We start from the raw sequence: 13021 nt of genomic DNA, 5'->3' as shown, positions 1-13021 counted from the left end.
CGATGAGAGATCGGGGGAAAAAGTCTGTAAATAGCCAATTGTACATGTGGCTCATTATACATGTGGCTCATTATACATGTGGCTCATTATACTGTACAGTAGGTCAGTCCTTGGCTCCGTATGTCTGTCTATGAAATTGAGAGCAGTTACATTTCTCCAGCTCCATCCCTCTGCTGTCGAGCAAAAAAGTGGCAGGGAGCCCACTTTGTTGTTGTTTGAATTACAGATTAGATTAAGCCTCTATTCACATCCGTTTCGCTAACAACACTCTTGACACCTGGCTGCCCTCTCTTCCGGAGAGGGATAAACCCATAGAGATAGAACAGTAAGCTACTGATTTGTTTGCTTAACAACTGTTTGTTTGTTTTCGTGGAACCAGGGCCAGACTGGATGTGGGAGTTTCTTTGGGTCAGCTCGTTGGCACTCTTGCACACTGGGATTTCTAGGTATTCATTAGTACAGATTTATGGGTAATTCCAAGATATCTGGGACGACAGTTAAAGGTGGTGTTGACAACGAGTGGGGGAGCCTGCTAATAAGGAAGAGTTTGTTTGGCACTTCTAAATTACTTATTTTGAGCCTCCACATATTTTCAGAGTCATTCTCAGACTATTTGTGAGAATGTTAGGAAGCTTCTTTATTTATTTTTTTTACAATTACTTACAGAGCTAGAACAGGTTAGTTTTCATGATGGCTTAATCAAGAACAAGAATCCATCTGGTTATACACAGACCACGGTTCCATTTTTAAAATGTTTTTTTCAATCTATGAATTGAATTTCAATTCCACTCCTGAATAGGTCAAAATGAAAAATGGAATAGACTCAGAATCACATTCTAGAAAGAACACTACATTCTAATATAATTGTCATAGAAAAACCTATGGAGGAGGATATTGTCCACTGACCAAGTGATGTGGACCACTTCCAAGACTAACTACAGTATCACCGTGGGTGTGTGCAGACAGACACACACAGGTCTGCAGGGAGGTGTTGCAGGGCTAGCCAATGACGCACACTGAGATAGATAGAGGAGACCAGGAGTCCTTAGCCTGTGGACAGCTTAGCACCACGCTAATCTGTAGAGGTGGGAAAGGGATGCAATGGTCTGCAAATCTCCTCTCCCTTTCTCTCTCTCCCTCCCTCTCCCTCTCTCCCTCCCTCTCTCTCTCTCTCTCTCTTATCACACTCTCTCCACTCTCTATCTCACCCTCATCTTCATCCCTCCAGTCTCCCTATTCATCTCTACCTCTATCAATCCATCTTATTCCTCACTTTTACTCCCTTTCACTCTTCCTCTCATCTACACTTCTCTCACTCTTTCCCTCTTGACTTCTCTCACTCTTCTCACGGATGCCCTCCACCCCGCTTTCTTTCTCTCTTGTCTTCTATTCTCTTATTTTGCCCTGGCTGTCCCCCACCCACAACCCTCTCCTTCCCCTGTGGCAGTCTCCCCCTGACAGGACTTCCTGGATGAAAAACGGCGGGGCCATCAGGTCTGTTGAAGCCTCCTCCGATGGTGATGCCCAGGCTGCACGAACGTGCCACAGAGATCAGCTGGATCCTCCCCCTCCTCTTACCCTGTGGCAGTCTCCCCCTGACAGGACTTCCTGGATGAAAACGGCGGGGCCATCAGGTCTGTTGGAGCCCCCTCCGATGGTGATGCCCAGGCTGCATGAGCGTGCCACAGAGATCAGCTGGATCACCCCCTCACCCGGGTGACTGGAGGGGAAAGACACACACACACACACACACACACACACACACACACACACACACACACACAGTCACACATAATCCATACACTGATACCCACCGTGTACAGTACCTACAATACAATAAAATGTAGCTTTTAGCTTTTGCTGCTGACATGGCAGTCATGAAAAGTCTAAATCTAAACCTGAGTTTGGAGTTGAGATATAATATGCTTCACCTGAGAGAGCGTAGCAGAGGTCCAGTGTTGTTGTACGTGCTCTGAGAACCGGCAGGACTCAACAGCAAAGGACTCTGGGAGCGGGACGAGGACCCGGATGATGTGCTGTCCAGGTATCTGCTGCCTGCTTTTTCAGGGAGGGAAACAAAGGTAATAGTCAGAGACAAGAGAGGGAAGAGTAAAAAAATGATTTCTTTCCTCTTCTGCCTTTCCTTGACGATCCCTAAATGGAAGGGACTTGATACAGTAGGTGGAAGCTATGTGGTAGTATACCAGAGACATCCTACACCTTTTACCTACCTGCAGTCATGTAGGAAAGGAGAAAACTACTGGAACACATTGGGACTAGGCCCATGTCTAACTACTAACTATGCCCTTCAGGTAGACTAAAGGGGAGATGCATCCCAAGAGAGACCGGGGTGACAAATAGGAATCGTACCATAACACAGGGGGTCTACAAACCTTCCACCAGGGGGCAGTCTAATTAGGTATTACGTGATGATGAAACATGAAACGTGAAGGCCGTTCAATTTCTGCTGTTACAGATATCCTATTTAACGCTCCAAGGGGACTCGCTGCACCGCTGCCTCTGGACTTGAAAACGTATTCCCTGACAAGTGTTTAGTAAGCTTGATCTGCCCTAAGCTGTATATAATACCCACCCTGCTGAGTAGGGGAGAAACTAGCCAAATTGCCCAGGACCTGTTATAATAGGGGGTGATTTTTTTGTGGTACCCTCAATGCCAAGATGAAGTGAACATGAGAGTCGGAATGCTGCCGTGCTTATTCAAGTGGACATCTTACTGTATTCAGTTGTCTTTGACTATGATGTAAAAGGCAAAGGTCATATTTTCATCCATTCAAACAAAATGCATACAACGTCCTTGCTTGTGTAGAAAATTGTGATGCGCAAACTGTACTGGCTTAATGATATATCAACACATAAAGTGTGTGTGACGCACATGCAATTCACTCACTGCTGAGGAACTACATTTGCTAGACACAGACATTTCACCTAAACTGCACTCTCGCTGCTTACAACCCACCAAATGAAGGCAATAGGACTTGATATCACTTGTGGATCATTTCTTTTCTCTATATTTCGAGTGCTTACACTTGTCAACAACCTTGTAAAAAGCACAAAATACAGGTTTTTTTCTACTGCACTCTACTGTGTTTATCCCCTTTTTGTTAGAAACATCCCCTCGCCGCATGTACCTCACCCAGCACAAACAGATGTTCACAATTGCATAATGGACAAGTGCGCTGTCATAAGCTATTTTCAAAGGCCCACTTACTCCACACACGCACACACACACACCAAAGGATTATCATGTTACTAAGTCCAAAAAGGTTTCTTTTTTGTACACAAACAAAACAATACAGAGTTTTCTGGTATTAAGTGGCACTGCTGACTACAGTGGCAATTAAATTATATGGGAAAGTGACTAAGCATGATGACACATTGTCTAAAATCTGAGGGGGGAAATAGTGATTGAGATTACATTGGAGAGCTTTGTTAGGAAAAATAGTATTGATTGGAAGGGGAGATGGTAGGGCTATGACGGTTTACCAAGCCCACGGTTCCGGTCATACCTCCATATTTAGATCCCGGTCCGGTTCAACAGAACAACAGAAAACAACAACTAAACCACTCCATATCAGTGGTACAGGCCTATCGCCCTGTGTGACTCTCATACAGGGCTCGTGTTGGGAGCACTGGCCTTTATATTCCCTACTCCTGTGTAATGTAATGGGCAGTCACAGCTATGTACTGGAGCCATCTAATGAAAGGGGCATTGGCCATCTCATCAATGACTTGAGATTGTGCTTGCTTGTATAGAGTAGGCACCACTTTAGTATTTCATAATGTGGCTCCAGCACATTCACTACTTTTCAGAATCCACGATTCTCAACCACAGAGTCACAGAGTGGGTTGCATTCTGTATCTGTGCCCCTGAATATACCCATTACCTCAGTAATCTGTTTGGCCCGGTTGGAGTTCGCTGGGAGTTTGGGAGTTAATTAATGCAGCTGGGAGGCGGAGTTGAACAGGTTTTCTCTTCGCCCCACTAACATCAGTGTCAGGGTGATTTCGGGGCGGATGAGAGACCATGTTTGTGGTATTACCAGCAACGTACTCTTTGCAATTCGCTCTGCAGTGCTGACAGACAGTGACGTTTCTGTCCACAATTCTCTTCTCATTTTACAAAGTGGACTGGAAAGCGCAAATAAGGCCAAACAGTAGATTATCACACAGGTGGCGGATCCTCCATTTCAGGCAGTCCTGACCCCCACATGCCATTGTGGAAAAGCTGCTAGCGCTGTCTCTGCGGCTTGTACTGTCCCTTGTCACAAACTGAAAAAGATTGTGGATTTCAACTGTCGCTAGGTTTTAAATCTTTTGAATTTAAAACCTACTCCTAAGCAACCAAAAAAACAAATTAGATGTTGCTCCCAAAACTAAAAGGCTTTTTCCATTACTGAATTAAAACATTCAAAATGATTTTGTATTCTACCTCAGTGTGTCCTGTGGATACTCTTCATACTGTCTGCGCCCAAATTGTATGCGATGTATGCAACTATTAGCCTACAGTATTGTGCAATTTTTATATATTTTCAACAGGGCATTGCAAGCTCAATTTATGCAATACAGAGTTTTACTTCATGCGAAGCGTGGACCATGTACTGAGGGCCTGTACCCTAAAACCCACAAACCGTTACACCCCTAAGAGAGGGTCGTCTCTACTGCATGCCGAGTTGGATATGGGTGGGGAATTAACTGTACCATGCGGGAGACCATATGGTAAATATGGGACTCTGACATTGAAGTTGACACTGAAGTTGAGATTTAATGCGGTTAAGGTAAGGGTTAAGGTAAGGGTTAAGGTTAAGGTTAGGGTTAAGGTTAGGGTTAAGGTTAGGGTTAGGTTAGGGTAAGGGTAAGGCTTGAGGCTAGGGTCGTCTCAAGGATCTCACTGAGTGTCTACCGAGGACATACCATATAGAAGAAGAGTAAGGGGAGATGTCATACCTTGCTGAATGGGAGAGTTGCGTGTCGACCCTGTACTGCTGTTAGATCCATACTTCTCCAGCAGCTCTGCAAATTCTTTTCTTCAGGGAAACAAAATCGAAAAAAAATTATACAAACATCTCTAACACACAATGGCCTTACACACATGGCTTACCCCTCCCCCCCCCTTCCCCACCCACTATTTAACACCCAGAGGAACCCCTGAATATATCATATCACCCAAAGTTAATACCTTTAGAACCTCAAATGATAGCGGACAAGTTAATACATTGATGTATTAACTCAATGACTTTGCATATTGAGTTCCCAAATGCTAAATCATGTGTGGTAATTCCGTTAGACAGAACAGGACATTAACTCATTGGTGATGTTATCTAAACCCCCTAAAACAGACCAATAACAATTGGGTTGCCTGTTAAGGTCAGAGCAGATGAGATTGAAAACGAGAGATGAGTGTTTGCGAGCCAGGAGGATATTACATATTACATTATGAGCAGAGCAAACAGCATTTCCAGCTATTCTCTCAGTGTCTTTCTGACCTTAAAATAGTCTGGATTTCCTGACTGGATACCCATGTAATGACCCTCAATAAATAACAAAACAATAACATTTTTTTCATGAAATGCAGATCTTTCTATCCACTTCAACTTCCTCTTGAACGGGTGGCACTTGTTCTGCTGGTTGCAGTTCTTCTTATTGAAATTTTACTTGCGATGACTGTGATGTACAGCTGACTCACTCACTAAGTACTAGACAAATGTACTTATTGCAAGTCGCTTTGGATAAAAGTGTCTGCTAAATGACCAAAATTAAACATTTAAAAAAATAAAATCTTGTCACTGTAAATTAGATGAGATTAGGTGAGATTTTCCTCACTGAGCATTTTCTCTCTTTTCTATTTTCTGTCTGCTTTATTATTCCAAAGTGTGTATTAGAAGAAGACGAACACACATGGCTTGACTGTGCCAACATGTGAGGAAGTGATATTCATTAAATCACAAAAGTCTTACTTAGTCAGCAAGGTACCTCAAACCACTGTTTCCACTACCATTGAATAGGCGGAGCGCTTACACCTGTCTGATCCTTCAAGATCAATGTGGGCCATTCAGTGTCAAGGGCAAGGGGGTAGTAGGTTGAATAAGGATAGGGTGTGTGTCGGGAATTCCTGCTTTACTGACGCAATTGGTACACAATGACCTGAGAGGTTCATATTGATCCCCGGGGCTCCATTTAAAACCTCTAATCTTTCTCTCTCTCTCTCTCTCTCTCTCTCTCTCTCTCTCTGTCTCTATCACCAGACACTCCTTGACTGTCAAATATAGGTCAGCAATATCTCTCTTGTCTCCTTGTTGTAAAAGCACTCCGTCCTCCTTAACTCAAGGGCAGGAGCTCCCTCTGCAAGTGAGATCAGATGTGACAGATCTTATCAGGACGGTGTGGCAGAGAACTGCACTGGAACCAAGTGATTTTGAACCTTAGACCTTAGAGGGGAATGTACACTTGTGTGTCTGTATGTTGTATTTCCCCCAGTAGAACGGGTTATTTTATCTTTTATCTGGATTAACAGTGTAGTGTTGTGTAGTGGACAAGGTGGCAGGGACAAGAGAAATTTTGATTTTGTATTTGTATTTTGCTTTGTGAATGTAGCCTTTGGTGTGTGATTGTTCTCTGTTATTCCATTGCAGCTGCCTTTTTGACAGCTGTACAGTATGTTTCCCCTATAAAATTATTATTTATCTCTGAGGGATTTCCTGGTTAAATAAAGGTTTGCTTTAAATAGAGGTTAAATGAAAAACGTATACATATTCCATTTCTATTTTCAATCCCCAATTGTAATGTGAACTAACAATAGAATAGTGCTGAGGGTTTAAGTACTATGTTCTTTTTTTGCGGAAGGGAACAAAATCGGAAGACGGGGAGAGAGAGAGGATGAGATGTAAAGACAGAGAGGCAGACACTAAGATAGAGGGAAAACAAGAGAGAGAGAGAGAGAGAGAGAGAGAGAGAGGGAGAGAGAGAGAGTGACAGACACAGGGAGTCATAATCCCTCCATCCCTCCCCTCCCTTCCTGTCTCCTCTCCCTTCTCCATCCCTCCTGCCCTGGCCTCTGCATTGGTTAAGGTACAGAGCACAGATTAAAGCTGTGAGACGCACAGGCTCATCTCATCAGGAGCACAGCCCCCAGCTTAGCTCTCCTGCCTGCCTTTACCCCCCCTAGTCTGCTCTCATTTCCCCAGATACAGGAGGGAGGGATAAGACCTCAGCCTCCATTCATTCATTCATCATAGGATAGGTCCTGGAGCCCAAAAAATACTGAGTGAATTTTAGCCTGGTAATAATAGAGTTAATAATAATAATAATAATTTCTTGTATTTGGCCACTGATACTGTATGTATAATCAGAGTGGAACACCTCAGCCTCTTTTCATCAAAATTGAATGAGTCAATTGTGTTCGATATAGTGTGTGAGCTGTAACTTACTATAGAGTCTAACACAGCACCCCTTCGCCATAGGTGATTCTTGCACTGAATTTACCTTTTTGAAGAGTTAATGTATAACTATGTAAGACTACCTGTGTTGAGAGATTGTGAGGTAATCTATTCTATTTTACCGTATGCACTCTAAGCAAGGATTAAGAATGTACATTAAAGGAGAACCACTTTACACTAATACCGCAGTAAATCTGGGCCACAAGTCGGAATATGTAACAGTCTAGACATACACCAATAATATTCTGTTCACCCAACATTGGCCCAGTGACATACTGTACAGTGAGAAGATCTTATTGGTTGGGAACTGACTCAAGTAAGCCTGTGGAGATGATCCATATGATGCTGCTTGTGGGTGACGCGACAGCTTGCTTGACCTGGTTTCCGCTGACTCACATTCCCTTTTGTCAACATACACCACCAGGTTGTTGCTACGCGTCTTGGTCAGACAAGGGGAACTGTCTAACTGCTAAAAACAGTACCAGGTGGCACAAAACCAGGACTGGGGGACGCGCTCCTCTGTTTACTGGACAAACAAACATGACCTTCCATTGGCCCTCTGGAGCGCAAATCAAATAAGGCCATCCAAACTTGATTAATTGTTTAACGGATGACCCGCTTCACTTTTTTCAAAGGGCGAAGTAGGCAGTCACATACAATGTGGCCCCCAAGTGAAATTATTTATTTTAAATGATTTTCTCGTTATTCCTTTCACCAGGTATCAGCCACAAATTCAAAGGTCACTAGTCCAGCATTTTGGATGACTGTGTTTTTCCATCTTTCCATTGATGCTCGCTTGTTGCTAAGTGCTGCCAGGGGAAGGGAGGTAGAAAAAAGGAAGTGCCGGAGGCGGTGAGGCAAGGACCTTCCAGCCCAAAACGTCAGCCAAAAATGTCAGCCATGTTGCCAGGGTCCCTCTTTGAAGAGGAAGCCAAGTAGCTCAAGGAGCGTAGCCAACAGATCTAGTTTATGAACAAAATTATTCATTTTTTCTTTGAATAATTAAAAAGGTTAGCTTTTTAAATAATTTTACTTTTGCGTGGAAAAGCCAACATGTTAGAAAAAGCATAAGGAGAGAAATGAGTGCACCCAGTTAAACTCTTAAAGAGATAGTTCAGGTTTCCAGTTACTTTGAGTGTTGTAGGCTCATCCAGACAGTATCATATTGCTATTATATCGTTATGATATATTATTGGTCATATTTCTTTTTCATATTTCATTTTTCATATTTCTTTCTTTGGCTGGCTCCAGGCTAGCCTTTAGCCATACCAATGTACATGAATGGGATCACCTGTACCCTACACGCTCCATATTGTGCATAACAACTCCCCACACCCGCGACAGTATCAACGATAAATCACAGCCCCTCTGGTATTATTGCTTAAATATAGTCCTTATAACCTACCTTGCTTCCTCATCCCTGGCTATCAGAAGGCGCATGTGATTGGTTGAGGACGATGCCCTCAGGATGTCCACAGCTCTGTAAATGCCACACGCAGAAAGCAGATGTTTATCTATCTACAGTATCATAACCACATTGCATTGGTCTTCATGTTGTCGTTTTCAGTGATGAGAGCTTTACTGTGCTCCTACCTTTCACTGGTGACTCCAATCAAAGTCTCCCCGTTCACCTCCAAGATCTGGTCACCCGGCTGGAGGTTCCCTGTGAGAGGTCAACACAAGGTCAAGGGTCGGACAAAAATGTCACAGGGGCTGACAAAGTATTAAGCACGTGTAATTGTATCACAGGATGCAGTGCTCTTAGAACCACGTAGAGTCAACAACATTATGGATATTAGAGGTCATACATTAACCTGATGAAGTCCAATGAACTGCAATGATAGAAATGCATGTTGTCCTTTTTACCATGGCAATAAGGAGGAGTACTGCCCAAGTACTACTCCAATCCCTCACTTGCAGACAAAATGCCCCCAGTCCCCCCCACACCTCCACCTGATCTGTGTGTATGTGTAACTAACAAGGACTTCTAATATTGGCTAATGGGAGACTCAGGTCAGGTCACTATGAGAGAACAATGTAAGTACACTTAAATGGAGTATAGAGTAAGACCATAAGCCCTTACAGTAAGTCTGTTGAACCATACCTTAACCGTTAGAGTAGACCACCCTGGACCTGTGAAGGACACTCACCCACTAGAGCTGGCTCTCGAGCCATCAGTATGTGTATGTGGCACAGATGATACTTGGAAAAAGGAATCAGCACCAAAAATGGAATTGATCCTGGAAAGAGCTCCCAATTTCTCCCCTTTCAACCAATCATTCCTAATCTTCGATCTCCTAGCTGTTGAGGGAAAGGACACTGCCTGTTATACAGCTTCCCTACCAAGATGACAAGATATTTTATTATTATTTTATTGCGCATCAACACTTCCTGGGAAGGTATGATACACTTCCTGGCGCTATCAGAGGTGACGTGTTGACATATTTGTATCATCCTCCTAGACCATGGATAGTCTGTGATGGAGAACTCCTGTACATTTTCTGCATCAGTGAATACCCTTGGAAAGTACTTAGGAAAAGGTCAGACTGAGAGCTAGTTCAGCCTCATTCTGTTGCCTGCCCTCTGTTTGACCTCTCGCTATCCCTACAGGTGCAGGTGCATCATTTATATATCATCTGTTGTGTTTTTCCACCTTCCACGAGTTGGAGGACTGCTACCTTGTAGAGCTTCTTAAATCTGAAATGTTTTGGAGCAGTGAAAGTAGGGCGTGTTTGTGTGTGTGTGTGTATGTGTGTGTGTGTGTGTGTGTGTGTGTGTGTGTGTGTGTTTTATTAATGTATTCATGCCTCACGAGAGAGGCAATGTCTTCCAAACACTTACTCTTACTCTGGTTCATGAACACAGGGTATATTGTTTCAAATCTTGCCCTAGTAACCCGTCTACAATCAGTCTCTAGTGAGCTAACTCTATTGGGACTTTGGTGACTGAGCTTTATTATAATCCTGATCACTGGTTCAATTCCAGCCGTGGACATCCCCAGATTCACTGCAACATGATATGATCAAGATAACTATGTTACACTTCCATTAGTTCATAAGAGAGGGAAGAGACATGAGCTACAGTACAGACCACATTTCACAAATCTCCACATATTTAGCCGGATTTCTCCTCCTCAAAGCAGTTGCACAGTAACATTCATGTCCAATATAATTAAACCCCCGCTGCACTGTACATCAAAGACGGTTTATCAGAAAGTGTCTCCTATAGAATACTAAAAATGTGTCTTTGGCACGCTTTAGCTAACTACTGTTTTCTCAGATTTTGATACCATGAGGCACAAAATAATGAATTCTACATGCACCGTTGACAGAAACCTCTTGCATGGGTAAGCTGACATGTAATTGAAATGTGAACAGCCTTTTTGAATTCACCATGCAGAAACAGTCATTTCACTTGTTACATTAACAATGTCCTGAAGGTATTTTATAGAGTCCCAGATGAGCTCATTAGGTTAGGAGTCAAAACAACAGAGAAAATCTGGGGTTAACTATGTCCAATTAAGGAAAATGTGCTCTTGAAAAAGGTAACTAGGCAAAACGATGAACACTTTGTCGCTTTCTGTTTTTGTTATTTTATAATTAAATGAAAATAACTATATGTTCAACCTATTTTGGAGTGTGTCCTGTTTTCTTTCATGAAGTTATTAACCCTACTATGCACACATAGTAAAAAACTGTAAATATCATGCTAATGACAATCATGCTTAAATCTGTAAACAATTAATGCAATATATACAGTAACACTGACCAAATCTAAACCTACAGACTTCACACAGTATGGATTATTGTGCCTGCTCTCATGAACCTAAACACATACAGTGATTTTGCCCTCATATAATCCTAAATGTATCAAATGACTGTGATCCAGCACGTCTCCATGGATACTGCATTTGCACCCATCTCTACAAGGAGGCTACAGAGGAAGTAGATATGGAGACATCTGCTAAATCCTGACTGTCAAACGCATAAACACTTACAGTAAGCGTTGGGTCTGGGCTGATGCTGCGCCAGCAGCTGCATGTGACTGACTTAGCCCGGGGTATAAGTTAAACAAGCAGTTAGCAGTTAGCAGTTACAGGGTGTTCTGCTGAGAGAAACTATGGTTGGCTTCTCTCACAACAATCCCCACCACGTACCCCCACCACGTACCCCCACCACGTACCCCCACCACGTACCCCCAACACGTACCCCCACCACGTACCCCCAACACGTCACCTCTTGCTTTTTATTACGAGGGCATTCTACCATGCTCTAACAGTGGAGGTAGGAGACAGTATGTCCTATGACACCATCTTACAGTATTTCCTCCAATCTATCATCCCTTCCACCCTTGTAAGTGGTTCTGAAACAACTAGATAGGAGTATGTGTAGTGATGGTGAGTAGCCTAGCTCCCCAAGCTTATGTCTAGGCTTTAGCTTAGCGTGCTAAGGTGGGTGTTTAGCAAGCTGGTGACCCGTGTTAGATCTCAGCCAACATAAGCTATTCCTCCCCCTGGTCTCCACCCATCCACTCCTACCCAATACACCAACGGGTTCAAACAAGGGCAGAATGCCAAGGTTACCTTCTTAACCCCAAAAGTCCTTGATTCGAGGAACACAAGTCTCCACCAATTAAAATACACCAGGTCCAGATGCTAAGTTGAGGCTCGCTGGCTTTCTGGTAGCTTTCATTCACAATAATGAGATTGCTCATCCTTGTTCATTAGCAAAAGCTGCCCAAATCATGTGGCTCAGAGCAATTTAATTAAACAGGGCCTGATCAGACAGATTTCGACAGACTTATCATTGGATGCCATTTCTGCAATCCTTCACTGGAGGGCCCAAGTGCAGAACATTGTCCAAAAAACAGAGCAGTCTGTTGCATAATTTTGGAAAGCCTTTGTCCCGAGTTACGCAACTGTCAACAGTGAGTTTAATAGATTGTCTGCGGGTTCAATGACCTTGAGGTGCCCTTGAAAAGCACTTACCATCACTTGAAGCAAGGCCACCAGGTAAAATCCTTTTGACGTAGACTCCAAACTCTTCTCCTGTTACCTCCTTTACTCCTCCGATGACTTTGATTCCTGAACAAAACAAAGAAAAGGGATCTTTAACATTGTGCAATTTACACTTTTATTAGCGTTGAGTCTGAGCTGGAATCTTTCAAAAGAAGGAAGTAGAGAGTTCCCATTGAGCTACATGATAATAGAGATGAGTGTTTGATTACTGGACAGTGGTATACAGAAACTAAGCATACACCTCACAATGCCTTTGTAATGTAAATATTGCTCAGTGAACCTTTGATGAACTGTTAAATGATGCTAACAACTTCTGTATGTTATCTGTGTGCATTTATTGTATGTGGTTCAATGGCTGTCAATGAATGTGCAGTATGTCACTTGCTCAGAGCAGCTATAGCCACATACGATACAGTGGATGTTTAGGGTTATTCAAGGTTTGTGTCATCCCCCCAAGAGCCCCCCTCACGCTCTAACTCACTGGGAAATGAAATAGAATTAACGACCCATGCGCTTATGGAGTGAAGGGCAATGTACAGTAAGCATCAAT

The 13021-nt window shown here is 43.1% G+C and overlaps 1 protein-coding gene across 1 annotated transcript in view; it reads right to left on the bottom strand.

Annotated features, from left to right (window-relative positions):
• The window catches only part of LOC310810007 (syntaxin-binding protein 4), a gene marked incomplete at its 5' end in the record, with an annotated part of 49967 nt that overhangs the window by 19411 nt on the left and 17535 nt on the right, over window positions 1–13021 (bottom strand). Inside the window, 6 exons of the mRNA XM_083677586.1 lie at window positions 1579–1720; window positions 1932–2058; window positions 4966–5045; window positions 8860–8934; window positions 9048–9117; window positions 12442–12537. Of these exons, the coding sequence (XP_083533712.1) occupies window positions 1579–1720; window positions 1932–2058; window positions 4966–5045; window positions 8860–8934; window positions 9048–9117; window positions 12442–12537 (590 nt within the window). The remainder of the gene's footprint in view (window positions 1–1578; window positions 1721–1931; window positions 2059–4965; window positions 5046–8859; window positions 8935–9047; window positions 9118–12441; window positions 12538–13021) is intronic.

Source organism: Argentina silus (genome assembly GCF_951799395.1).
Source record: "Argentina silus genome assembly, chromosome: 9".
NCBI lineage: Eukaryota > Metazoa > Chordata > Actinopteri > Argentiniformes > Argentinidae > Argentina > Argentina silus.
This window is presented reverse-complemented; position numbering and strand designations above follow the sequence as displayed.